The sequence below is a fragment of the Urocitellus parryii genome, chromosome 11 (assembly GCF_045843805.1).
Source record: "Urocitellus parryii isolate mUroPar1 chromosome 11, mUroPar1.hap1, whole genome shotgun sequence".
NCBI lineage: Eukaryota > Metazoa > Chordata > Mammalia > Rodentia > Sciuridae > Urocitellus > Urocitellus parryii.
The window spans coordinates 457,641-485,611 of record NC_135541.1 but is presented as its reverse complement, the minus strand read 5'-3'; the positions used below and the strand labels follow the sequence as shown (position 1 = coordinate 485,611).

Sequence of the window (27,971 nt, the reverse complement as noted above, 5' to 3'; positions counted from 1 at the left end):
GGAAGCCTCCATGATCCCGTAACTCTGGCATCCTAACGCAGTCCTACAGAACCAGCACCAACGGTGATGCCAAGGCCTGCTACCAGCTCATACAAGACAAGACCTGGCCCCTGGAGTCACTGCCTCTGAATACCTGAGCAGCTCAGCATGGTAAAAAGTTCCTAGGCTCCCCTGTGTGAGCAGGGTGCCCACATGATCTCAAAAGGATTTTCCCTTCGCTGCCTTGAGCCTGGAGTGTGTGTGGTCTTGGAAATTCCCAAGGTGCCAGCAGGCATCTTTCTGTGTCTTTGTGCAATGTACTTAACATCACTTTAGGAGCTGTGATCTCTTCAACAAGAACACCTTCCTAGACCCCAGCTGTACATGCACTTTACTGATCAAACTGCAAGTTTCAAACTCCTTTAGCTCTATCTTCTCCCAATTCTCACAGTTCTGGCTAAAAACCACCAGCAATATCTATGCCACTGAACAAATGCTTTGCTGTCTTGAAATTTCCTCTGCAAGATTAATTAGTCTATCACTGCTAAATACAGCCTCACACAAAGTCTCAGAACATGGGCAAAACATAGACAGGTCTTTGCCACATGAGTGTCCTCTAGTCCAGTTCCCAAAAGAGTCCTCATTTCCCTCTACAACCTAGTGAACGTGGTCTGTATTCCTATCAGTATTCTGTCCTCCACCTCCCACCACAGGTGCCCAGTGAGCTCTGCTTCCAACACTCCATGGCTTTTCCAGCCTGCATCTCTAAACTCTTCACAATTCCTCCTGCAAACCAGTTCCAAGGGCTTCTGAATCGCACCATCAGGTGAGTCAGAAGAACAGGTCCACTCCTGGTGCCATTTCTGCTCTAGTCCGCCATGACCAGGATACCTCACAACTTAGAGGAGCCAAAGTTTCTTGGGGCTCACGGTTTCAGAGGTGTCAGTCCACAGAGGAGTGAGTCCACTGCTAAAAGTCCTGGAAATTCTAGCCGTGATTTTATGTACAAAACCCCCTAGCCAAAACCCTCCCCTCCAAAAAAAAAAAAAAAATCCACAAGCCAGGCTAGTGACACATACCTGTGATCCCACCTACTCAGGAGGCTGGGACAGGAGGGTCACACAGTCCAGCCACCCTGGGCAGCTCAACAAGACCCTGTCTCCAGATAAACCTAAAAAACCTGGAGATGGAGCTCAGTGGTAGAGGGCCTAAAGTGAGCAGTGGGTCAGGCAAGAAGGGCCCTGGCTCATGGTGGGGTCGGGAAGCAGGCACAGAGTGGAAGGGTCTACACGAAGATGTACCTCTCCAGGGCAGCCCCCAGTGACTGCCTCCTCCAGCCACACCCCACTGGCCTACAATTACCACCCTGTCCGTCCACTCAAACTGGGATGGACTGATTAGGTCATAGCTCACACCATCTACTCACGTCACCCGTGAATGTTCCTGCATTAACAGCAGTTTGGGGACACCCCATATCCAAACCATGTCAGGGAGCCCTGGGAAGACTGTGACTCCCTGTGCCCTCAGAACCACCATGGGGGAGTCCCCCTAGGTGAGGTGCTAGGCTGGCAGTGGTGCCTGCCCAGAGCTGGAGGTGCTGTGGCTGGTGCCTTCCAGGAGGACACAGAGGAAGCACACCACTGTGGAGAACCCAGGCCTGGAACTGTGCCCGGCTGCCTGGGCATCAGAGGTGAAGGACTCCTGCTTTGCCCCCTCCTTTCTTAGCCCCTATTCTTTCCTTTTGGAACTGGAATGTCCACTCTGTGGCACTGTGTGTTGACACCTGTGTCTTGCTTTTGATTTTTACAGGGGCTCACAGGCCAGAGTTTGCCTTGTTTCCGAGACTTTACACTTGAACTTGGGACAGGAGGGTCACACAGTCCAGCCGCCCTGGGCAACTCAACAAGACCCTGTCTCCAGATAAACCTAAAAAGACCTGGAGATGGAGCTCAGTGGTAGAGGGCTGGTTTAGCATGCACGTGGCCCTGGGTTCACTCCTCCGGACCTCAGGGGAAAAAAATAACAAAAAGATCCATGTCACAGTGGAACTGATTTCTCCCATGGCCTCTGCATCTATTTTGAGTCTTGAGTTGGACTTTCTCATGCTAAACAGGGCTGTCATTCTCCATCCTCCTTCTAGCTCCTCATGTGGTCAGGCCTCCTCCCTGTGGGACTGCCCGAGTGGCCCTGCTGACCCCTCAGCCCTCGAAGACTGGGCAGTCCTCACAGGCTGCCTCCTGCGAACCTGCCGGTTAAAACCCAAAACCCGTGAGAGGGGCTGTGGCTGGGGCTCAGAGGTCGAGCGCTCGCCTCGCATGTGTGAGGCACTGGGTTCAATCCTCAGCACCACATAGAAATAGAACAAAGATATTGTGTCTGTGTATAACTAAAAAATAAATATTAAGAAAAAAGACGTGAGAAGGCTGTTTGGATAACCCCTAGATCTAATCAGGTGCCGGCCCTTGGGTGTCTCTCTCCCATCTTGTCCCCAGCCCCGTGAATTTTCTGACCTCAGGGTGTAAGTACGGTCTTTATTTTTACCTTGTGACTCTCCTAATCATAGAAAGATTCTCCCCATCTTAAAATCCTAAATTACAACAGTTAACAAAATCAGCAAAATCACAGGATTCAAAAACACACAAATATCAGTTGTAAACACAAGAAAGAAATAATCTAAAAGAGAAGTGAAGAAAACTATTCCATTACACTAGCATCCAAAAGAATAAAACACCAAAGTGGCCAAAGACCTTGACTGAAAGAGATTAAAGAAACAGACACCTGGGGCTGGGGCTGGGGCTGGGCCCAGGAGCTCTTGCCTAGCACGTGCGAGGCCCTGGGATCGATCCTCAGTGCCACATAAAAATAAATAAATAAAGATATTGTGTCCATCTACAAATAAAAAAATTAAAAAGAAAAGAAAATTAAAAAGAAAAGAAAAGAAACACCTGAAAAATATTCCCTATGTTCATGCATGGAAGCCGTCCTCATGTTCAAACCCCCGGCATCAGGAGGACCCCACGCAGGACCATCCCAAGGCGGGGCCCACTGGGATGCCAGAGGAGACCCAAGGGTCAGGGTTGGACGTGGGTCCAGAACAGGGGGCTCCTGACAAAGCTGCCACGGTCCCCCAGGGGACAGTGAGAAGGGGTGCTCTACTCATGTCCAAGAGGCTCAGGTTGTGAGTTCCCTCCAGGATGACGGGATTTGGCCAGGGCAGTGGCTAGGGCTCTAGAGAGTTGATTTCTCCTTGTTTTTGTGTTGTTTTGGGGATTTGGGGCACCTCTGACACCTCACTTAACCACGGAGCCACATCCCCAGCCATTCTATTTTTTATTCTGAGACAGGGCCTCACTAAATTGCTGAAGCTGACCTTGAACTTTCCGTCCTCCTGCCTCAGGCTCCGGATTTGCTGGGATTAAGGTGAGGCCACTGTGCCTGGCTCCCTCGGTGATTTTTTTAAAAAATATTTACTTTTTTAGCTTTCAGTGGGCACAATATATTTTATGTGGGGAGCCACTCTGAATGACCCTCACCTTCCAGTCCTGAAGCAAGAGGCTCTGGCCAATCATCACATTTTGTGGTGACTCTTGAAGCCAGATTTACAGATAGGTAGTTAGTGTGGTCAGGTAAATCCGGTCTAATATCGATGGAGCAAGATAAAGACAATGGAGGCCATTACAGAGAACGGAGCCGGGGAAGCAGAGCAGCACTGGGGAAATTGAAATGTTAGTGTCCCCAAGGCCGGAAACACCCTAAGGAACTGTTGAAGCCGCTCCCAGCCAGCAGGGAGGTGCTGGTCCAAAGGCCACCCCAGGCCCTTCCTGCCCAGATGACTCCTCCAGCCCACCTGTCCCCCACCTTTGGGCCTTCCCACCTGCGTGCTGTCACTGCAGGACAGAGGGCAACAAGGGACAGCAGTGTGGGAAAGCTGAAAGAAGACCTTAGCTATAAAATAGGGGAGACCCCCCTCCCACGGATTCCGCCTTTCGGCTCCTTCTTCCTCCGGGAGAAGTCCTTCCTGCTGTCCTTTAATAAAGCCTTGCACTGTCCACTCTCCCCTGGCCTCGGCCTGCTTCTCTGGTGTTATGCTTCAGCATTCGGGGAAGCAAGGACTCGTCACCGGTAAACAGCAAACAGCGGTGACACTGGGACGCTGACCCAGCCCGGGAAGTCGAAGGTGTGTCTTCAGGTGTAGACAAGTCACCCGTGGGGTGGAGCTACATGCTACTGACCCTTTGCCCTGTCTGGGACAGAATGTTCCATGGAAATGCCCTTGGTGTGTCCCCTGGTCTTGCTCTGCCTTTGGGTGTGGCCTTCCTGGCTGTCAGTCAACCTGACATCACAAGGGTACTCTCAGCCCCCTGAACCCTGACCCCTGGCCTCCTTTGAATGGCTTCTCCTCCATTAAAAGGGCAGAGCCTGCTCACGCGCTCTTTCTCCTGGGACCATCACAGACGGTCTGTCTTTCTCTTGTGTGGTGATTTCCTGCAGCCCAGTTCCCCTGGAGTGACCCTGCGCGTTCAGTCGTGAGGAACGAGACCGCTTTTCCTGTCTGTGGTGCTGAGGGTGCTTCAAGCATGCTGGGCAGACAGATGCCTGGCCCACACGCGAGGCCAGGCGAGCCCTCTCCACGGAGCCACAGCCCCAGCCCCACCCGCGGTGATTTTGAGCACCTTTCTCAGCACCTGGGACTGTGCAGGGTTTGAACTTGGGCTCAGACACACCGGGAAAACACAGCTGTCCAGGCACCGAGCAGTCAGAGTGAAAAACCGGCCTCTACCTCAGAGCAGAGCCTGTCCAAGGAAGGGGGCGTGACCCTAGTCCTGGGAAAGACCCGCCGAGCACTTCCAGGCACACACCCACCTGCTAAGTGGTTTATCTACCAATAACAGGAGAGACCTGCTGCCCCAGGTGTCCCTGACTCAGTCAGGCTAGGTGGGGACCCTAGCCACCCCCTAGCAGCCACCCATCAGCAGGAGACAGGGAAGTACCTGGGATGCCAGGTGACCCTCCCAGTGGTTTATGGTGGTTGATAACGTGTTGGGAAACCACGTAGTTAGCACTACTCCCCTCGTGGCCTATACCCATCAGTTCAAATGAATCCCCCTCTTGTAGTAACCAACCACCCCTCCCCAACTTGTTCCCGCCAGTGACTGTGCTAATCATGTTTTAGAGTTGCTTTATGATTTTCCCACGGTGTGTGGTGATTTGCTAAGAGATGCTATGATGTATGTGGGGGTCCCTGCCTTCCCCAAAGAGTGCATAAAACTGCTGCAAACCCTGGGCTCCGGGCCTCTCCGCATCACCAATTGCTGTGTGTGTGCGCGGAGGACCCAGCTAGCTCGCAATAAACACCTCTTTGCTGCTTACATCGATCCTGGTCTCTGTTGGTCTTTTGGGGGTCCTGAATTCAAGCGTAACACAGAGAACTCTGTGTTTCTGGGTCACACACAAAGAAAGTGGGGGGATAACAGCTACTATTCAACACAATCGACAGACTCCATGCAAGTCCCACTAAAATTCCAACATCTGTGTTTTTTTTAAATATTTATTTTTTAGTTTTTTAGGTGGACACAATATCTTGATTTCATTTTTATGTGGTGCTGAGAATCGAACCCAGTGCCTCAAGCATGGAAGGCGAGCGCGCTACCACTTGAGCCACATCCCCAGCCCAACATCCGTTTTTGTTCCGTTTATTTTTCACCAATGGAAGAGCTGCTCCTAAAATTCCCAAGCAGTTGCAGAGGTCTCTGAACAGTCAAGACTCACTTTTTTTCTTTTCTTTCTTTCTTTCTTTCTTTCTTTCTTTCTTTCTTTCTTTCTTTCTTTCTTTCTTTCTTTCTTTCTTTCTTTCTTTCTTTCTTTCTTTCTTTTTTTTGTACCAGGGGTTGAATTCAGGAGCACTTAACCACTGAGCCACATCCTCAACCCTAATTTGTATTTTATTTAGAGACAGGGTCTTGCCAAGTTGCTTACCACCTTGCTAAAGTGCTGAGGCTGGCTTTGAACTCTTGATCCTCCTGCCTCAGCCTCCCTCGCCACTGTGATCACTGGCGTGTGTCATCGCACCGGGCTACATTTTTTTGATCTCAAGGTGTTTTAGGCAGTCTTTTGCACAGGGTGCCCCCACCCTGACCCTCGCCCTGTGTCTCATCCTTCTGAGGGACAGGAGAGCGTGAGAACCTGCAGAGCACTCCCACCTCCAGCCCCCTCCACAGGGAGTGACGCCCTGGGTGGGACCTGGCTCTACTGCCTAAGGACCCTCTGAGCATGTCTCCTCTCCACACCAGGGGACACCAGGTGGCTGGTTCAGGCTGTGGTCAGGTGGCCCTGTGGGCCCCGCTGCTACCCCTCATACTGCCACTCCCCCTTGTCTGAACTAGGGAGTCAAAGGAGTGGGGTTCCTGTGTCCCAGGAGCCTTCAGGCACAGGCTTCTCCCCTAGATGAGAAGTGTCCATGCACCCAAAGCCCACAAAGCACTGTACTCCCACCCACCTGGATTGGATGGGGCCCTTGGAGATCTATAGTCCTTGGAGCTGGGCAGGCTGGGCTTCCTCCAGGGGACTGAGGTAGTCAACTATCCATCACTATAACAAGATACTGAGACAATCAAGTTATAAAGAGAAAAGGGTTGTGCTGGTTCAGTTTTAGAGGTTCTAGTCCAGGCGCCCTGCCTGCGCACCTGGCCCCAGCTGGCCCCATGGCTTAGGGCCTCTGGTGAGGCAGCACATCATTCAGGTAGCGTGAAGCTGCTAACCTCACGGCCAAGACAGAACAGGGCTCCAGGGCCCCAGCATGCCTTCAAGGGCACACCTCCCCCTAAAGACTCCCAGGTGTTGGGCTGTGGCTAAGTGGTAAAGTGCCCCTGGGTTCAATCCTTGGTGCAAAAAAGCCTCCCACTAGCCCCACTTCTTTTTTTTTTTTTAATATTTATTTTTTAGTTATCGGCAGACACAACATCTTTGTTGGTATGTGGTGCTGAGGATCGAACCCGGGCCGCACGCATGCCAGGCGAGCGTGCTACCGCTTGAGCCACATCCCCAGCCCTAGCCCCACTTCTTAAAGCACTATCCTGGGGACCATGCCTTTGGGGGACTTCCAACACCCACATTGCAGCAGGAGCGGGGAGTCAAAGCTCTCCATCCCTCACTGGAGAGTCAGCGGCCTGGCTGCAGGTGAGAAGGGCGCTGACGCCATGCCCTGGGTGCAGGTCCACGGGCTGCACTCTTGCTGAGGGCCATTGCCAAGTAGGAATGACGCATCGATATTTCCTTGCCAGCGTACCCCATGTTAAATGGACTTGTCTTGGAAATTTGCTGCGACCTTGCATGTGTGTTTGAGAAAGATGACCCTCCTCAAGGTGATCGAGGGTGGATCCAGGTTTGAGGAAGTATCCTGCAGGTTTGAGGAAGTATCCCGGTCCTTGGGTTTAGGGTGTTCCCGGTTTAAGAAGACAATAGGGGTTTTAGGGAAGTTGGAGGTTGAAGATTATTGCTGCTGGGATTAGGGTGTTCCTGCTGCTTGTTCCCCTTGAGTTATCATGAGATTCAAATGGGATTTGGAAAAAGCCTCGTGGAGTAGGATTGGGGGGCGGGGGCATATTGGAGATTGCACCAGAACGTGTTTGTTGGAGGCCGGTGTGAGTTCAGGAATAAAGGATTGCTGTTTGAATCTACAAAGCTGTGTGGTGGCTCGTGATTCAGTGCCAAGCCCAGACATCGGCATTTGGTGGCCCGTACGGGGATGTCTGAAGCTTGGGGGTCAGTGAATTTGCTCGCTCCCGAAGGAGAGCAAAAAAATGGGTGACCATCTCAAAAAACAAGGTGTTCTTGTTGTGATTTATTTTGTTTTTATTTGAAGTTGCCTGTTCCTAGAACTTTCTCAGGCAAACTGGGGAAAATGGTTGACTCAAGGTTTGAAGTTGTTCGCCTCCAAGGAAGAGAAATTGTTAGAGGAAGGAGGCACCCCAGTGAGACCAAGAACAGTTGCGGCATATGTTGATACAATACAAAAATGTAGCCCATGGCTTTTTAGAGATGAGTTATTAAGTCTATCAATGGGACCATCATGGTATCCTGCAGAAGGATTTTTCTTCAACAAGAAAGAGATGGCTAGTTCTGTTTACTATGCTTGTCTAAGATCTTGGTTTTTACAAACATCTGATTAATTTACAAAGCTAAAGTGTTAAAATGTCAACCACTAAATATAAAATCAAGTACTCTTTACTCATTAAGTTCCATAAGGTAATATATTTAAACATTATGTGTGTTTTCATAAATTGGTAAATGGAAAAAAAAAAGGTTTAATATTGCTTTGGTTTGTGTCTTTGTGAAACAAGGTTACTAAGAGTTAAGATTCTATCATGTGTAATTTATATACAAAGAGTATAAGAAGTTTCAGTTGGGTTTCAATTACAGTATAATAGTACCTTAGAAAACATGAAAATATTTCATCTTATTAGAGTAGAGTAATTTGTCTAAATTCAAAAATTTTATAAGGGTTGTTTCAGAATGTGAATTTATAAAAAGGGTTAATGGTTAAAAAAGATAAAAAGATTCAAGATGTGGAAATATATTTTAATATAAAAGGTTAAAGGAAAAAGAAATGTTTCTAGATGAGATAATCTCTGTGTGGTAAAGTAAAAAGTTGAAAATGCCATTTTAAAAGATTTTGAGGAAACTAGACTTACTTTAAAAGCTTGAGAAAGGAAGAAAGAAGAAAAAAGATATTTGTACATGGCAGATTGAGACAAAGCTTCTTAATGGAGTAAAAAAGAGCCTTTGGTTGAAGGGCAGCCATGTAAACTAATATTAAGTGATTTAAACAGAATCTCAGCCTCGTTTAAAAGAGTAAAGCTGTGGTGAAAAAGTACATTTAAAAGTACAGTATAGATGATAATTGAAAGGCTTTAAAACGTTAAATTGAAGGTGGTTAAGATGCCTTCATGATGGAGAAAAAAAAACCATGAAAATGGGAAGATAATAAGATAAAAGATTTAGATAAAGAAGATTAAAAATATGAAGTGAAAAACTTTAAAAACAGAAGTACAGAAAGGTAAAAAAAGAGAGAGAAGATGTAGAAAGATAAAGAAGATGTAGGAAGATAAAAAAGACATAGGAAAACAAGAATTTTAACCCACAAATAGGAAACAAAAGAAAACTAGGAGGAAAAAAAAAGCAACTAAGGGTAAATATAATAACCTTAGAAGAAAACTAGAAGAGGGCTGGGGATGTGGCTCAAGAGGTAGCGCGCTCGCCTGGCATGCGTGCGACCCGGGTTCGATCCTCAGCATCACATACCAACAAAAATGTTGTGTCCGCCAAGAACTAAAAAATAAATATAATTCTCTCTCTCTCTCTCTCTCTCTCTCTCTCTCTCTCTCTCTCCTCTCTCTCTTTAAAAAAAAAAAAAGAAAACTAGAAGATAGGAATAAGATAAAAAATGGTTGAAAATGTCAAATAAAGGTATTTCAGATAGAAAATGCAAAAGACTAAGACAACTATGGTTTAAAACCACATCAAAAAAATTAAAAGGACTAAAGTAATTCTAAAAACTAAGGCAAAATGTTTTTGAAAGACTTAAATTTAAAAGGATCTTTAAGGGGTATATATCCCCCAAATATAAACTTAAAATAACCCTTTTTACTCTAAACTTTTTAAATTTGGATTCATCAGGACTTAGTGCTGCGGAAAGACATATGTACCCGAAAAATGTACATAAGCCTAAGGTACTTTGGAAAGATATTCTAACAGGACAATGGAAAGGTCCTGACCCAGTGATTGTCTGGAGTCGGGGCTCTGTCTGTGTTTTTCCACAGGAAGAACAGCAGCCAATTTGGATTCCAGAGAGATTAACTAAAGCAATTTCTACAGAAAAAGAAGATGATTTGACTGAAATCCATAACAGCTGATATCCAGAGCTCCAGCTTGGCTATTCTTACATCTGCGACAGTGATTAACCAGGGTGCTTTTTTCAACATCTATTTTATTATTGCATTTTTCCCACATCGTAAAGTTCTATTTTATTTTTTGAGCTCATACAAACCTAGGTTAATGTTTTTCTGATCAGTTTTATTTTTTGACTGTGGAGTTTTTAAACATTGCAATGGAGATTTCACCTAGGTAAAGCTACAAGGCCTTTATTGTCTTATGTGTTGTATGTTATGTGTGCACTGTTTTGTGATGTATGTCTGTATGTGTGTATGTCCATATTTCATATATGAGGAGCGCTCATGAAAAAATATGGATCCGAATTTTTTTTTATTCATGTGATTTAAGTGGTTTAATTTAAATTAGGTAAACAGCTGTTAAGGATTGTTTTTAAAGGAGGTTAACAGATCTGTTTGTTTACTTTTACCTTTCCTTTTCATTATATTTAATAATTCTGTTCAGGATAATGTCTCTTTAGCATCATTACCAGAATTCCCATCTCCATCCCAGTGCCGGTGAAGACTAAGATAAAACCAAACTACAGCTTCTATGATAGCTGTCACAGCAAACTGTATAAACTGATGCATCAATGAATATAACTCAACAAGTAATGCTCAATCAAGGACTTGTTTTACTTTGGGAGGAAATGGACATATTGATAGACTCTTCCACTTTGAACTGCCTGCAGAACTTGCCTGGACTATATATCAGTTGTATGCATTGTGAACTATTGTCTGGTGCAGCGAATTGTGGTACTGCTGGCATACCTTTGCTGATGGTGTCACCAGTGATGCAATTTCCTTGCCAGCGCACCCCATGTTAATTGTGGTAATGCTGGCATCTTTGCTGATGGTGTCACCAGTGACGCAATTTTTCCAAAGGAGCCGTCAATTGGCTTGGTGTCGTGGCATTTCTGTATCCTCCTCCCTTCTACTAGTGATGGTCTAAAATTTGGGGGCCAACAGAGGTGAGGCAAAGAACCTCACCCCCCACTGGCACCAAGGCTAAATTTGGGGGCCAACAGAGATGAGGCAAGAACCTCACCCCCCCACTGGTGCAAAGGCCTATCCACAAGTATGGCTGTATGCTGGACCGGTAGTCAGTGACGGGTTGATCTGATTGCAGTGGATTCAACGTAAGACAGGAAACTGACGCCTAGAGGTCAGTTTTCCCATGACGGGTAAGAACCACATGTTGAATTGGACAACCTACCAGGCCCGGTCCTAAGCCACATTGCTTGTGTTTAATTAATCAGAAGGGGGAGACACTCTCAGCTGCATCACACTGTGCATGTGTCCCGTGCTTTGGCCTGGCAGGTCATCTCACTCTCCAGCCAGGGCCACAAGGGTGCGTGGGCCACAGCACCTCTGGTTCAGTGTGGGGGGTGAGGAGCCTGCAGGTGCTGGCCCAGGCCCTGAAGGAGCCCTGGAGGGACACCATCCACAGGGAGCTCAGGCTTTGTCTGCACCTCAGGTCAACACTGCCCAGTGCCCAGAGCCCAAGGGCTAGTGAGAAGGGAGCAGCCTCTCCACAGGCCACTGTCCTTCTGGTGCGGCACCCAGGCAGAACAGCTCTCCTTCCCCAGGGGCTCTGGCCCTCTGGGATCTTGGTCAGAGACAAGTGGGGGCTGGAGAGGACCCCACCTGCTGGGAAGGGCAAGAGAGTGTCTCCCGGAGGCACAGGACTGGAGCAGGGTGGCTGCTGTGAGCCTGTCCGCCAGGACATTGCTGCCTCCCACCTGGCAGCTGCAGCCCTGTAGCACTGAGGTTCCTTTCAGACAACCCAGGCACCAAGGCCCCTCCCCTGGTCCCTGTGGCTTGACGTGCACCATGTCCCTCCAGATCTATGCCAGCTGCAAGGCTCTCTTGAAGTCCTGGCTGGGAGGGCCACCTGGCCGGGTAGCCCCTAGTCTCCACTGTCCCTGCACACAGGTGCGCCTTCCCTGGCGTGGAGAGTTTCCAGCCACCCAGGAGCTGGGCAGGGGACCAGGAGGGTCCCTAGAGAGCACCTGCCTAGAGGCCAGACAGCTTCCTGGCCAAAGGGAGGTTGAGCCCCCCTCCGGGGTCTCTGGCAGCCCTGATCAAGGTTTTCCGTGAGCCCCAGTGGCCCAGAGCTGTCCCTGAAGTAGCTGGTGTACCCTGGGCAGAGTCACTGATGGATGTCCCCTCCCAGGACAAGGGTGGGGACTGTGGGTACTCACAGGCTGTGGCAGAGGGACAAAGACTGCAGAGGCTTCCCCAAGAGGCAGAGCACCTGAAGCTCATGTTTCCCCTGCCTTCTGTTGACAGTGACTGATTCTGTTCATGGTCACAAAACAAACTCCCCAATGGAAAATATTTTTATATTTTTATTTTTTTTTGAGAGAGAGAGGGGGACAGAGAGAGAGAATTTTAACATTTATTTATTTTTTCTTAGTTCTCGGCGGACACAACATCTTTGTTGGTATGTGGTGCTGAGGATCGAACCCGGGCTGCACGCCTGCCAGTTGAGTGCGCTACCGCTTGAGCCACATCCCCAGCCCCAGGAAAAATATTTTTAAACTTTTTAAAAATATATTTTTATTTAGTTGTAGATGGACACAGTAGCTTTATTTTATGCTTTAATTTTATGGGGTGCTGAGGATTGAACCCAGTGCCTCGCACATTCTAGGCGAGCACTCTGCCACTGAGCTACAGCCCAGCCCTAAACATTTTTTTGAAATGTTTTTTAATAGATTTTTTTAGTTGTAGTTGGATAGAATACCTTTATTTTGTTTATGTATTTATTTTTATATGGTGCTGAGGATTGAACCCAGGGCTTTGCACGTCCTAGGCGAGCGCTCTACTGCTCAGCCCCAGCCCCAGCCCACCCCAGCCCATTTTTAAACAGTTTTTAGGTGCAGGCTGGGGATGTAGCTCAATGGTACAGCACTTACCTAGTATATGCCAGGCTCTGGGTTCAATCCTCAGGATTCAAACAAACAAACAAACAAAATCAACCAAAGAGAGCACATTGGTGTGCAGGTAGCGTGATCCTCAGAAGCAGGTGTGATCACAGGGCCTCGGAGCTGCACTGCAGATACCAGACAGAAGCCCCTGTTACCGTCTCCTTCCTCAGGGCCAGCCCCATCTCCCACCATCAAGTCCCCCCGACCACAGGAAATCTGGGGAACAGTTTGTCTCTGACACAGCTTTCTTAGCTTGGCTTTTCCCTGTGGGTCCCTTGTCCCTCACCACCGGCTTCTCACCAGGACCCCAGTCCCAGAGCTAAGTGTGTGTCCACAGCCTGTAGCTGGAGGCCTAGGCCAGAAACTGTAGGGCCTGTACTCAAGGGCACCGTGGGAGCCATTGGTCACTGTGGCCAGAAGGCCAGTGCTTCAGCGTTAGCTCAGCAGGGGCTCACTGGATTCCATGGGTTAAAGTCCAGGACCTGGCTTGCTTCAGTGAGGCTGGAGCCAAGGCCCGAAGCAAGTAGGTAGACTAGGTTCCTTTCCTGCCCGAGAGTTGGCTTCCTTCTGAGACAGGCTGATTTTCCCCTGAGAGGTCTTTGGGGCCACGGCGCTAGCAGTGGGGCAATCCAACCCTGGCAGGGCAACCACCTCCCTCCCATGAGCTTCAGCAAAGAGGTTGATGTTAAGGTGCTGGGTCACCTCCCAACTCCTGGGCAGGAAAGGATCGCTCCACCCAAGCCCCATGACCGACCAAGAATGGAGAAAGGGGCCTCTCACAGGAAGTGGAGGCAGCGCTACCACAGGTGGGACTGATCTCAGGGGTGAAGTTCTGGGGGACTCTGCTTCAGCTTGGCTGGTCTCTGCTCCTCCACTGCCGTGCCCGGGCTCAGCAGGCTAACAGCCTGGGCTCCATGATGACCTCCCCAATCTCCTTCCTTCTGGCTTTCAATGGGACTGCCCAGGAAGCTGGCTCCAGCCAGGAGGGCCACCTGTTCCACCCACCTTGGGGCTGTGCTCTCTGCCCATAGGGGAGGGCTCTGTGATGATCGGTGGGCAGTGCCTGAAAGGTGACCGCCTGGGCAGGGACCTGGAGAGATGGCATAAGGAGACCTGGAACAGAGGCACTGACAGAGCTCCTGAAAATGGCCAGAGCACCAGCTGACCCTGCAGGCTATGCCTGGGCGAGAGACCCTCCAGACCCTTGCAGAGTCAAGGCTGGGATAGCCTCCACAGGACTCAAGAGGGTCCCCAGCCCCCAAAACCACCCTGGGGCCTTGCTGGCCACTGGAAAGGGCAGCTGCAGAGGTGGACAGAGGCAGAAGTGGTGCCGGCTGTGCAGTGCAGTCTGGGGAGGCTTCTCAGGGTCTCTGGAGACAGCACTGCTCCACCTCCTTTGCTTCACTGTCCCAGAAACGTTGGGTGGGAGGCAGGACTCACTGTACCTGCTGGATTCTACTGCAACCTAAAGATCTTCCCATGGGCTGTCTGGCACAGCCTTCCCCCACCTGGTCCTCTCTTTGACCCAAAATGACAAGATGCCGTGGACAGAGCATGTGTCCAGACAGGGAGAGAGTAGAGCCTGCAACCCAGTGAGGAGAGGGCAGCCTTCCCTCCACTGGGGCAGCTGGCAAGGAGCTGCCCTGGCCAGGAGAAGCTCTGCACTGCAGCGCCCAGCCCCAGCACAGGTTAAGCATGGTCAAGACAGACACCCACAGGCCTCCAACTGGCCTTGGTGGGTATCCACTCAGCTGGCCCTGCAGCATGGCCAAGAGCTTGATCTGTGTGTACCATGCCTCTGCCTCCTGGAGATGGCTGGAGGTTGGCCACCCAGGTATCTTAGGGCCAGAGATGCCACCACACCATGTCACCTATGCCCTGAGCCTGTGGTGCCTCAGGCTTCTACCATGAACCTGTGAGCAGGCTAGCCAGAGCCCTGGGAGTCTGGAGGCAAGGACTCAGGGAGTTTCCGAGGTCACCCTCACTTTCTGCTTCCCTGTGAAGCTGGTATCTCCCCAAAAAGCTGGGGGCCAGCCAGAGCCAGGGCTTGGCCTGTCTGAGGGATAGGCAGAAGCAAGGAGTGCCTCTCCCAATGCCTCTGCCCCGCAGGCTCCCTCACCAGGTACAAAGGCCTCACCAGCTGCCTGGTGTTGGGTGGGGGTACCCCAGACTAGGGGAGGAGGTGCACTGACTGGGCAAGGGACTCCTGGCCCTTCACCTCAGGCTGTAGCAGAACCTCCTAATTCTGGTGCTGACCTCGGTTTTCAAGGTGACCAGGAGTGGCGCCAAGGAGGGGGCTCTATGGGTGTGTGGGGGAACATGGCTATCCAGAGATGTGTAGTGCAGGGTCCTCAGGAAGGGACCCTAAGGGTGCTGAGGTGAGTCCCCCTCCCCTCCCCCTGCGATGCCTACCAGGCCGCGCACTGGATGGGCTTGTGTGCCTTGTCCCCTTCGTACAGCCCTGGATCTTCAGGAGCCCTCAGGAGGGCTCTCCCAAGGGGTTAGCTACTACGGAGGGTCCCTTCTGTAGCTGCACTTTTAAGGTGTGCGGAATTCATGAAGTTTGCACCTAACGAAGCCTCACCTCGGGCTTTCGTGCAGTGTGGAGCTCTATTCCAAAGTTGCAGGAGCCCTGGGCGAAGGAACGTTGGGTCCTCACCCACGCGTCCTAGGAGGCGGGACCCTCATTTTGCAGGTCCCCACCATGAGTTCAGGACCTGGGGTCCAGCCACTACGTACCCCCTCCGAAATGCACAGAGTCCCTGACGGCCTGTCAAGGGAAGCTGCAGAGATGCAAGCCTCTGGACCACAGCCAGCAGAAAGGGGGGTCCAGCCCGCAGTCCAGACCCGGCCCGCCGCGCCCCGCAACCCGCCGCGCCCCCTGCAGCGGCAGACCCGCCCTCCGGCGCCCGCGGGCCACGGCCCGGCGAGGGTTAAGGGGGGCGTGGCGTGGGGCGCCCCGCCTCCGCCGCCGGGTCCGAGCGCGCACGGGGCGCGGGGGCGGGTCGGAGCGGGCGGCGGCGGAGGGCGCGGCGCCGGGCGAGTGCGGGCAGCGGCGGCAGCAGCAGCAGCAGCAGCAGCAGCAGCGGCGGTGGCGGCGCGGCCCGCGTGACCCACCGCCGCGCCCCGTGCGCCCGCGAGCCCGCGCTCCGCCGCGCCGGCCCAGCCGCAGGATGCGCGCCCCGCCGCTGCTGCTGCTGCTGGCCGCCTGCGCGCCGCCGCCGGGCGCCGCGGCCGCCCCGACCCCGCCAGGCTGGGAACCGGCCCCCGATGCGCCCTGGTGCCCCTACAAGGTGCTGCCCGAGGGCCCCGAGGCGGGCGGCGGGCGCCTGTGCTTCCGCAGCCCCGCACGCGGCTTCCGCTGCCAGGCGCCCAGCTGTGTGGCGCTCTCCACGGCCGGCCGCTCGCTGCGCGCGAACGTCCTGCGCAACCGCAGCGTGCTGCTGCAGTGGCGCCTGGCGCCGGCCGAGGCGCGCCGCGTGCGCGCTTTCGCGCTCAACTGCTCGTGGCGCGGTACCTACATGCGCTTCCCCTGCGATCGCGTGCTGCTCGGCGCCTCCTGCCGCGACTACCTGCTGCCGGACGTGCACGACAGCGTGCGCTACCGCCTGTGCCTGCAGCCGCTGCCGCTGCGCACCGAACCCGCCTCCGCCGCCGCACCGGAGCCCGCCGAGTGCGTGGAGTTCACCGCCGAGCCGGCCGCCATGCAGGAGATCGTGGTGGCCATGACGGCGGTGGGCGGCTCCATCTGCGTCATGCTTGTGGTCATCTGCCTGCTGGTGGCCTACATCACCGAGAACCTCATGCACCCGGCTGTCAGGCGCCCTGGCCTGCGCAGGCAGGCCTGAAGCGCAAGGCGGTCTGCCCATCTGGGCACAGCCTGCCCAAGTACGCCTGAGACCCCAGGCCCTACGTCTGCTCCCCTCCCTCCTCCTCATTCCCGCTCCCTCTTTAAGATCCCCACGGAGGGCCTGATGGAGACGAATAGGGAACCAGCCGGTCCACACAGGTATCTTTGCATCGTCACAAGACCTTCTCAGTCGGGCGTCTGCTTTCCAGACTCTGACTCCGAACTGGCCCTTGGGCCTGGGATGGGGTGCCAGCTGCATCCAGGTCTCTAGGCTTTCCAGAGGCCTTTACCAGGGGGCCCAGGACATATAGCCCCTTCCAGCAAGAGCCAGTGGCACCTGGGATCATCACCCTGAACCTCCATCCTCTGCCAAGTCGTCGAAGACAGGCCATGGTCATTGCTTGGTCGCTTTGTGCTTTACAGGTTGGGGGAGTGGCCCCTTGGAGCCCGTGTTACCCCCTGCCCTACCCCAATGGGCTTAGGTTAGCTTTGTGCCTTAGTTCCTCAGGCCCACCGCAGTAGCCAGCCACCACCCCACTGCTGTCCAGGGGGTCTGTGGCTCTGAGACTGGCTGGCTTTGCATGCTTCTGGCCAGAGTCCCCCTGGGAACACCCCCTTCAAGCTTTGCGGAAGCCTGGGGTAATCAGGCCTCTTAGTGTCTTCTGTGGGTCTGACCAGCCAAGAGCCACGATGTAGCTCAGCAGGCCGGGCCCAGCATCGGGTTGCTGCGTCCAGGGGTGAGTGTCCTCTAGGTGGGGGAGGCTGGTGATTCCCCAGGGCCAGGCCCCCCTCTCCTTCTATGTACACTGCCTCTGGTTAGGACTTTCTGTGCGGAGTGAGGGCAGGTGGTTGGAAGGATGGCATTGGACCCCAAGGGTAGAAGGAGAGCTGCCAGCCTAGCCCAGCCGGATCTGCCACAGTGGTCTGGATCCTAAGCCTCAATCAATCCAGGAGACCTCAGTGGCCACGGTGTGACCAGCTGCAGTACTCCCAACTCTTTTCATGATTGGGGGTTGAGAGTCCAGGATCTGACCCCAGTGATGCTGCCCATCCACCCACCATGGACAGAGGCTGGGCTTGCCCACCTCCTGGCAGATCTGAGCACCTGGCTGAGGTCACCCAGCCACCTGGTGATGTTGGCACCCATGGGAGGGTGGCACTGCCTGGCTCTCCATGAGCCCCTGGCTCTTATCACCTGGACTTGACCCTTGCACCTCCTGGCCACTATGGCTAATTATCTTCCTACCCCAGGGACCACCAGCAACCCTGGGCCCTGGCTGGTGCCCCTGCAGCACCCCACACCCTACCTCTGTCTACGCTCTGCCCACACCCCGCATGGCGCTGGTCAGGTTCCAACCTGGCGCCAATGTCTAAATGTCCATCATTCTCAGACCAAAAATACTGTCTTGTGTGTTTATTTGAGATGGGGAGGGAAGTGGGGGTGGGAAGGCTGGGACCTCTCCAAGGTCTTTCAGCATCAGTCTGGTGGCAGCTTCAAACCCTTTTCCTGCCTGAGGCTGGGCCCCAGGCAGGGTGCACAAGCATGCTGAGGGCTGTCACAGCAGGAGGACAGGCATCCCAGAGCCTGTCCTCCCCTGCTCCCCAGACCTTGGGAAAGCAGGCTGGCCAGCTGTGTTGAGCGGGGGAGGGGAGGTAGCACCTGCTGCAGTTAGAAATAGCCGGTCTCACGGGTGACCCACTTGAGCTGTGCCAAGCAGCAATTAGGTGCTCTCCTCAGCGGGGCCTCCCTGTACAGTGCTGGAGCTGGGGTGGGGCAGTGTGAAGGCAGAGGAGGGGCCTGCACAGCCCTTGCTGGTCTAGACTGTCCTTGAGCCACATTGCTGCTGGAGGAGAGGCTGAGCTCTGCAGAGTGACTCATCCCCAGGGGCCAATGCAGCAAAGTGTCTAGACAGCCTAGCAGAAGTGGGAGGGGGTTCTGGAGAGCTGCCTCCTATCTTGGCTCCCTGGGGCCCAAGCCACCTTCAGCCACAGATGTTAGGAGGGGGAGCCCTTGGCAGCACCCTGTCTGAGGCACCCCAGTGTCCCACCCGCAGCTCACAGTTACAATCAGGGTCCCAAGCTTTGGGAGTTGAAGTTGTATGAAGCCTCCTCAGGCCCTTGACCTGGCTTAATCTCCTGCCAGCTAAGTCCACAGGCCTGCCAGTAATACTTGCAGTGCCCAGAGGCCACTTTGGGTTTGCAGAGGTGGGCTTGAGCAGACCTGCCACTGCAGGAAACAGTGAGCAGGGTACAGCCTGAAGCGGGTGTCCCAGCCAGCAGCACCTGCTGCTGAGCTCACAGGCATTCCCATAGGCCCCTCCTTCCCCAGGGGTCACTTCTTGGGCAGGTCCCACCATCCTCCCAAGAACACCCTGGTTCTTCCTGCACCCGTTCCACCTGAGAGGCTAGAGGTCCACCTCTGAGTCTACTGGAAAGTCCTCCAGCCCCATCCCCTTCTCTAGTGACCTCTTTTCCTCTCCCTGTCTCTTCATTTCTGACAGGACTGGGAATGCAGCTCAGGGTTAGAGCACTTGCCTGGACTTGATCCCTCTCTCTGTCCTGTGTCTCCTGCCTCGGTGGTGATGGCCATCATGTCACTCTCCTTGTCACACCTCCATGGCTTCCCTGTCCTAGAGGTGACCTCAGAAGGGTCTGGCATCACCTCACCGGTGCCCAAGCTTTGTAACCTTGCACTTTCCCCCAAGGACTAGAGTGAGTGGTTCTGACGTCCTGTGGGCTGCCAGGGATTTCAACCTGGCTTTCCCTTCTGGGAGCCCTGCAGCTGGGCTGCACATGGAGTGGAGAGACAGAGTGCTCACCACACATGCAGTTAGAAATAGCCGGTCCTGGGATGGATCCCCAGAGCCACACAAAGCCACGCAACCTTTCAGTGCCTGTTTCCTCTTGTGTGAAATGGACACAGTAATCGAATTCAACTTACCAGCAGGTGGAGAAGAATTAATTGCAGCCATTGTTCATGCCAGACAAAGACCCCTGAGGTGCATCTTTGTCTGGCTCCTAGCTAGATGTGTGGCCCTTCTTGAAATTCTAGTACAATGTCTCCAGTGTTTTAATCCTTCTATGTCCAAAATAAAGCCCTACCCATCTCCTGAACCTGGTCACAGCGTGTGTCCCTATGTAAGCCAACTGGAACCACCCACAGAAGTGCTTGGTGCCAGATGACAGCAGTGTCACCAGGATTCTGTGATGCAGGATTCCCTCCAGAAGTGCCACGTGTTCAACAGTCCAGCAGCCCCCAGTTACCAGGGACACAAACATCACCACATCCTTTCAGAGACCACAGTTCTACCCACAACAAGCCCAGCTACTAGTCCTTGTAGATACTGAACATGAGAAATGTGGCCAGTGCAGCTGAGAAGCCACATTTTAAATAAACTTAAGTTTAAATAAGCATATGTGTTGATTGGGTGCTGGGTCCAATAGCACGTTTTAGATGATTGTCTTTATTGTTTCTCTGTGTGTGTTGCCTGGATTTAACTCAGGGACTCACACATACTACCACCGAGTTATATCCCCAGTCCTTACATTTTAGATAGGGTCTCACTAAATTCCCTAGGCTAGCCAGGAACTTGTGATCCTCCTACATCAGCCTCCCAGGTCACTGGGACTATAGGTGTGTACCACCTGTAACAGGTTTATAATTTTTTTAATATATTTCTTATATTAAGAAATCTTGGCATAGCCAAAGAGCACAAAAACGTTTCCTTACACTCTGTTTCTGGTGGCCACCCTCGTACGTGCTGTGAAGTGGGGAGTCCACTGTTACAATATGTGATGGAATCAGGCTCATTCTGGGTGGATCGGGCTGGCAGGGGAAAAAAAAACACACAGAAAATACCTTTTTCAGGGTCCAGGACAGCTTTGCAGCCTGAATCAAGCTCCCGGCCTGGAGGGCATGGAGAGCAAGGGAGGCAAGAGGCAGGCAAGAGAGCCAGCACACCTGAAACCCCCCTATTCATTGGGGAGAAGCCATTCATAGAATATTCCACCCAAATAAGGCAGGGGATTAGATTTCAGAGGGAGGAACCTTGCTTGGTGATGTCGTGGTCAGCAGTTTGACTGACATCTTGAAAAGCCATGCCCACCTCAGGTGATGTGTGGGATCATAGGCAGAGCCAGAGAAAAGGCACACATATGTCGTGCAGCCCAATCAGGCAGCAACGTAAGCCCGGTTCCCTCACATGCTCAAATGCACATAGCTCACACCCACAGTCCACGGATGGCTTGCACCAGTCGACACGTCACCAGCCCCATCCACAACACCACCCCTCGACTCTGGTGCTGGGGTACTCTCTATCATGCAGCACATGCCCACCAGCATGCTCTGTTCCATAGCTGTTACACATGGCAGGTCTGTCATCCCTCACTGCCACTACGTTATCTTTAATACCTGTAGGAAGGGTTTCCCACATTTGCTCTTTTAGAACTTGAGAGTTCTGCTTCCAGCCAAGATGAAGTAACGGATTAAAATTACCCTACCACATGAAACAACAAAAACCTCAAAAAACCTCACAGTTCCCAGTACACAGGACTAAGGGGATGGAGGGGTGGCCCTAAAGGACAGGCATGAGCTGAGTGCTGTGGCCCTGACTTACTGACCACAGGAGGTTTTCTGGAGGTGGGCTGGGGACAAGAACTCAGGCAAAGAGTGGTCTCTCAGGATGGGGAGGACGGCACCGGGCTCCAGCAAGCAGGGACAGCTAGTGCAGAAGCCTACTGGAGGGAAGGAGCCCTGGGGTGCCTCTGAGTGCCTGCGGGTGGGCACCTGTGTGTCTGAAAGTCCTCAAAGTCCATGAAAGCCAACACCAAGAGCTGGAGCAGGAGGAAGAGTGCCTACCAACAGCTGGAAGGTGAAGGCTCTACGGGAACTCTGCTCTCACACACAGGGCTGCCTGAGGCTCGGGGACACTCGTGTCCCACGGTTTCTGTCCTTTTCGCTGTCCCATCTTGGTTTCTATTTGTGTCTGCAGCGTTGCAACTGTCTCTTCACTGTACAGAAGCCTTAACCCCATCCAGTGCTTTCTCTCAGACACTGCAGCATGACCCATACAAAACAAGTCAATAAACTGTGCTTCTTGATACATTTAAAAACTTCTATTTTTGATAGGTATTGATGAGAATAAAAGTCACAGGGAGAAATTATTTACAAACCATGATCTCAGATCTATATATATGACAAATGTGTATAATCGTATTTTTTTTTTTAGAGAGAGAATTTTAATATTTATTTTTTAGTTTCTTTAATTATGTGACTTTTTTTTAGAGAGAGGGATTTTTTAATATTTATTTTTAATATTTAGTTTTCGGTGGACACAACATCTTTGTTGGTATGTGGTGCGGGCCGCACGCATGCCAGACAAGCGGCTACAGCTTGAGCCACATCCCAGCCCTGGTATTTGTATTTAAAGACAGGGTGTCACTGAGTTGCTGAGTGCCTTGCCATTGCTGAGGTTTGGCTTTGAACTCACAATCCTTCTGTCTCAGTCTCCCAAAGCAGGCATGAGTCTCCACACCCAGCTTTCTCATTTTTGAGACAGGTTCTCAATGTTTTGAAGGTGGCTCAAACTTGTAATCCTTTGTTCCATGCAAAATCCCGCTCCGCTGGGATTAAAGGTGTATGCTATTGTATGCTATTAAAGGCCAATAATTACTTTTTCTTTTCTTTTTTTTCTTTTTGACAGTACTGGGTATTTAATCCAGGGACTTCAACATGCTAGGCGAGCTGCATCTCTAGCCCCTTAGCAGGTTTTTTTTTTTTTAATTTTTATTTTTTAGTTGTAGTTGGACACAATCTTTATTTTTTTTATGTGGTGCTGAGGATCAAACCCAGGGCCTTGCATATGCTAGGTGAGCGCTGTACCGTTGAGCCACAATCCCAGCCCCAGAGTTTCTTTTTTAAAAATATGTCTTTATGGCTGGGGATGTGGCTCAAATGGCAGTGCGCTCGCCTAGCATTCGTGAGGCACTGGGTTCGATTCTCAGCACCATGTAAAAATAAAAAAATAAAGATGTTGTATCCACATAAAATTAAAAAAATAAATATTAAAAAATGCTTTTAGTTGTAGATTGACACAACACCTTTTATTTATTTTTTATGTGGTGCTGAGGACTGGACCCATTGCCTCACATGTGATAGGCGAGTGCTCCACCCCTGAGCTGCATTCCCAGCCTCTTAACAGTTTCTTAAAATATCAAATGTGCACTAACTGAAGGCAGATTTAAAGTTAGGTAGTCAGTGTAGTTAGGTAAATCGGGTCTAATATCGAGTGAAATCTAAAATGGAGGCCATGCTGGGAATGACTCAGGGAAAACAGGACAACTCATGGAGTGTTAATAAAGTTCCCAAAAGGCCCTAGGCCAAAGTCCACCTGGAAGAAATGTTAATGAACATCCCCCAACAGATTTGAAGACAGCCCATCCCAAAGAAATGTTAATGAAGCCCAGGATACAGCCCCCAACAGATTTGGAGATAGCTCATCCCAAAGAAATGTTAATGAACAGCCCAGATTACTTCTTTGGCCCACCTGTGTCCCACCCCTCGGGCCTTCCAACCTACATTCCATCACTGAAAGAACTATAAAAAGGGGAGACAACTGCACTTCCGCAGATTCCACCTCTTGGGTCCCCTTCTTCCTCCGGGAGAAGTCTTTTCTTCTGTCCTTTAATAAATTTCTAATTTCTACTCTGACCTTGCCTCGGCGTGCTTCTTTGGTGTTATTCTTCAACATCGGGGAGCAAGAACTCGTCACCGGTCAACAGCGGTAACAGTAGTACTTTCTATAGTATAGCTTTGTGCCATGCAGCATTTGAAGACTCAGTTTTAAAAAATTGTTAACCTGGGGCTGGGGATGTGGCTCAAGCGGTAGCGCGCTCGCCTGGCATGCGTGTGGCCCGGGTTCGATCCTCAGCACCACATACCAACAAAGATGTTGTGTCTGCCGAGAACTAAAAAATAAATATTAAAAAAATTCTCTCTCTCTCCCCTCTCTCACTCTCTCTTTTAAAAGAAATAAAATGTTAAAAATTCTCTCTCTCTAAAAAAAAAATTGTTAACCTGTTGCTGACTTCATGTTAATTTCTGTTTCAACAACTGTTTCCTGAAGAATTCAGGATACAACTTCTTGTGTATGACAGCTTTCCTCACACACCATTTTTGTGGGTGTGTATATATCTGACTTGGGGAAACTACAAAAAAACCCACAAAATATAGCTTTTTTTTTTTTAAATTTATTTATTTTTAGTTCTTGGCGGACACAACATCTTTGTTGGTATGTGGTGCTGAGGATCGAACCCGGGCCGCAGGCATGCCAGGCGAGCGTGCTACCACTTGAGCCACATCCCCAGCCCCGAGCTTTTAAATTTGTCTAAAAAGACCTGCCTGTTAAACATTTTGTGTTCTTAATCAATTGAAGAAGCCAGTGGCATTTTTAATTTTATATTGTCTGTTTTCCATAGTATATCCCTGTTGATTTGTTTGCAACCTTTATTAATTGCCATTTTCTAAATTTTTCAATAAAAGAAAAGAAGATGTGAAAACAAACAAAAAAAAAACCCAGAGCCTCATGCATGCTAGGCAAGCCCTCTAACACTGAGCTATAACCCTACTCTAAAAGAATACATAGTATGTTATAATAATTCTAGAAAAACGAGAATAATGAAATTATGGCATTTGCCAGTAAAAGGATGGAACTGGAGACTGTTATGCTAAGTGAAATAAACCAATCCCAAAAAACCAAAGGATGAATGTTCTCTCTTACAAGGAAGAGGATGCTAACACACAATGGGGGGGGGGGCAGAGGGAAAAACAGAAGTTCACTGGATTAGAAAAAGGGGACTGAAGGGAAGGGAGGAGGACGGGAATAAGAAAGAGGAGAAAGAATTGGATATTACTACCCTATGTTCACATGATTACACGACCAGTGGAACTCCACATCATGTACAACCACAAGAATGGAAGGTTATACTCCATGTATGCAAAATATGGCAAAATCCATGTTACAGTCATAACTGAAAATAATAAAAAAATTAAAACAGAATTCTAGAAAATGCAACCTACAGCAACAGGAAGATCAGTGGTTGCCTGGGAGACACGCGGGTTGGATGAAAGGGAACACAAGAATTACAAGGAAGGATGAGATTTTCCCAGAATAATAGATGCATTCTTACAACTGGATTGATATGCTTATTTCAGCCTTTTCCCCGATGGTTTTTATGGGGGGAGGGGGGCTACTAGGGAAAGAACCCAGGGAGCTGGGTTTACCACAGAGCTACTTCTCCAGTCCTTTTTTTTTTCAGGAGACAGGGTCTAAGTTGTCCAAGTCAGCTTGGAACTTGTGATCTTCATGCTTTAGCCTCCTGAGTCTCTGGGATTATAGGTATGTGCCACCATGGCCAGCTCTAGATCATCTCTTATCACCCACCAAACACTCCTTCGATTTATCAAATACACCAAAGGATCTTCACTGGCAGCCCTGTCTGTGTTGTTTTGCAGTACTGGGATTGATCCCAAGGGTGTTCTACCACAGAGCTATACCCTTAGCCCTTTTTCTGTCTTGAGAGGGTCTCACTAAATTACCCAGGTTGGCTTTGAACTTGCAATCCTCCTGCCTCAGCCTCCTGAGTTACTGGGGATAATAGGTATGTGGCACCTAGCCCAGCACCTGCTCCTGTATCTTCGTTCTTTTATTGGCACTTCATGGTCACAAGGGAAGGCCATATGCTGTGGGTTGTGGAAAGATCCTAAAGGGAAGACTGGGGCTTGTCTATGCTGGGGCCCTAGGATTCCAATGGTCTTCAGTTCAGCCAGGATTCAGCTGCCTGCCTGCTTAATTAATAAGCAAGTGATTATTATTTTTTTAAAACATCATTTGCTTATTTCCTATGAAGATGAGCAGCAGAATCTGTCCAGCTGAGATCCAGGCGGGCGCCTTGGTTGGTCTGCAGGTAACACTCCCACCCATAAATGACTGATATGCTTTAGAGTTTGTGATCTGCATTCAAAATATTCAAATAAAACGGCAAAGGTGGGGAAGATGCCCTAATTCATCCTTCAACCTGCCAAATCCTACAAAGCACATGCTTCCTTATATCATTTCCCTAAGTGTACCCTGGAGGTCCTTAAAGATTTTTAATACTGGGCTGGGGATGTGGTTTAAGCGGTAGTGCGTTCGCCTGGCATGCGCAGGGTGCTGGGTTCGATCCTCAGCACCACATAAAAATAAAGATGTTGTGTCCACCGAAAACCAAAAAATAAAAACATTAAAAAATATATTTTTAATACCTGGGGCTGCAATTAGTTCAGTGGTAGAGCTGTTGTATAGCATGTGTGAACTACTGTTTGATTCTCAGCACCATATAAAAATAATGTGTTCATCTACAACTAAAAAATTACAAAACATTTTTGACACCCGACTTATTATAATGAGGGCACATGCTTGTGATTCCAGTGACTGGGAAGGGTGGGGCAGGCAAATGGCAAAAAATATTGAGGGGCTGGGGATGTGGCTCAAGTGGTAGAGCGCTTGCCTGGCATGCGATCGGCCCAGGTTCAATCCTCAGCACCACATACCAACAAAGATGTTGTGTCCGCCGAGAACTAAAAAATAAATACTAAAAAAATTCTCTCTCTCTCCTCTCCCCTGTCACTCTCTCTTTAAAAAAAAAAAAATATTGAGGCCAGTCTCAGACACATAGTGAGACCCTCTATCAAAATAAAATATGAGGGTTGGGCAAATACCCCTGGGTTTATACCCAGAAAAAAAAAAAAAGAATTCGAACACCTGCTTCTCAAACACTTTCTTCCCCAAAACACCAAGAGCAATTATGGGAAACTTCTTTATCAAGGCTAGTTCCCCAGCACGTGGGGTTGAGTTCCTTGGCCTCCTCTCCAGAGAGCCTGTTTGCCACCGGTGTGTGCCTCCAATTCCACCTTCCTCTGATATGAAGAAACTGGCCACCTCCTCCACATCCTTGTTTCAAGCATGTGTTTTGCTCCAGAGGCATTCCGGCATTCCACAGGGGTCCATGATTCAGTGCCATGGTGTCTCTTCGTGGCAGTCGCTTTTAGCTATCACTGAGGGTCTTATCCAGGTCTGTTCTACAGCGGATCACCACCAATCCTCAGCCCTCTTCGTTCTGTTGCACTTCCACAGCAAAACACCAACTCACTGCGCACTTCCAGCTGAATGCTGGCAGCAGGAGAACTCGACCTGTTTTTTTTTTTTTTGGGGGGGGGAGATGGTGGAGGTACTGGGGATTGAACTCACTCAGGGGCACTCGACCCCTGAGCCACATCCCCAGATCTTTTTTATTTTTTGTTTAGAGACTGAGTCTCACTGAGTTGCTTAGCGCCTCGCCGTTGCTGAGGCTGGTTTTGAACTCGCCATCCTCCTGCTTCAGCCTCCCAAGCCGGTGGTCTCACAGGTGTGAGCCACCGCACCTGGCGACGGGTCTGGTTTTACCCCAACAAAAGGTCCCCAAATCTCCAGCAAGCTCACAGCGTCTGCAACAGACCCAACACGAGGACCTTGGCGGTCTGTCCTCCCAGCCGGACCTTTCAGGGGTCATCTCCAGTTGTATCAGCGGGTCTTTTCCTTCCTTCCTTCCTTCCTTCCTTCCTTCCTTCCTTCCTTCCTTCCTTCCTTCCTTCCTTCCTTCCCAGCATAGGGGTCTCGCTATGTTGCTCAGGTGCCAAAATCCTGTCCTCAAGCGACCCTCCAGCCTCTGCCGGGACGACAAGCCAGCCTTCCGAACACTCCGGTGCCCGGGACGGGTTCTCGGAGCGGAGCGACGGGCGACTGCGTGGCAGCCTGGGGCCTGGAGGACGAGGAAGTTCTCGTGGCGCGGAGGAGGCGCCTCGGGGGCGACGTGAGGACGCACGAGCTCCGGGGCCTAGGACTGGCGGCTGCAGGGAGACAGGAGTGAGAAGTCTCCGTGGGCCCATCTGGCCCGATGGGGACCAGGGGAACGCGCGGAGCCCCCCCAGAACCGCTAACCCCCGACGGGTCGGTAGGCGCGGTACCTACTCTTCACTCCGAAGACTGCTGCGAGAGCCGCTGACGTCTCGGGAGGGGGTGGCGCCTCGCGCGTCACTCTCGGCGCCGTCGCGGGAGTGTGACGTCACAAGCCGACCGGCCGGCCGGCCCTGGGTGTCGGGAGCGCCGGCCTCCGTGGCGCACGTCCGGAACGCGCTCGGGGTGAGACCCGCTGTCCGACGCCGTAGGCGGCTCACGCCAGTGCCCCCTCTGAGAGAAACGGGCGCCCGAG

The 27,971-nt window shown here is 51.0% G+C and overlaps 1 protein-coding gene across 1 annotated transcript; it reads left to right on the top strand.

Annotated features, from left to right (window-relative positions):
• Positions 1-16,008: 16,008 nt before the first annotated feature.
• On the top strand, positions 16,009-19,247 carry Fndc10 (fibronectin type III domain containing 10). Its single transcript, XM_026414879.2, has 2 exons — positions 16,009-17,422; positions 19,187-19,247. The coding sequence occupies exon 1, from the start codon at positions 16,009-16,011 to the stop codon at positions 16,681-16,683; it is 675 nt and encodes a 224-aa protein (XP_026270664.1). The 3' UTR covers positions 16,684-17,422; positions 19,187-19,247.
• The last annotated feature ends 8,724 nt before the right edge of the window (positions 19,248-27,971 follow it).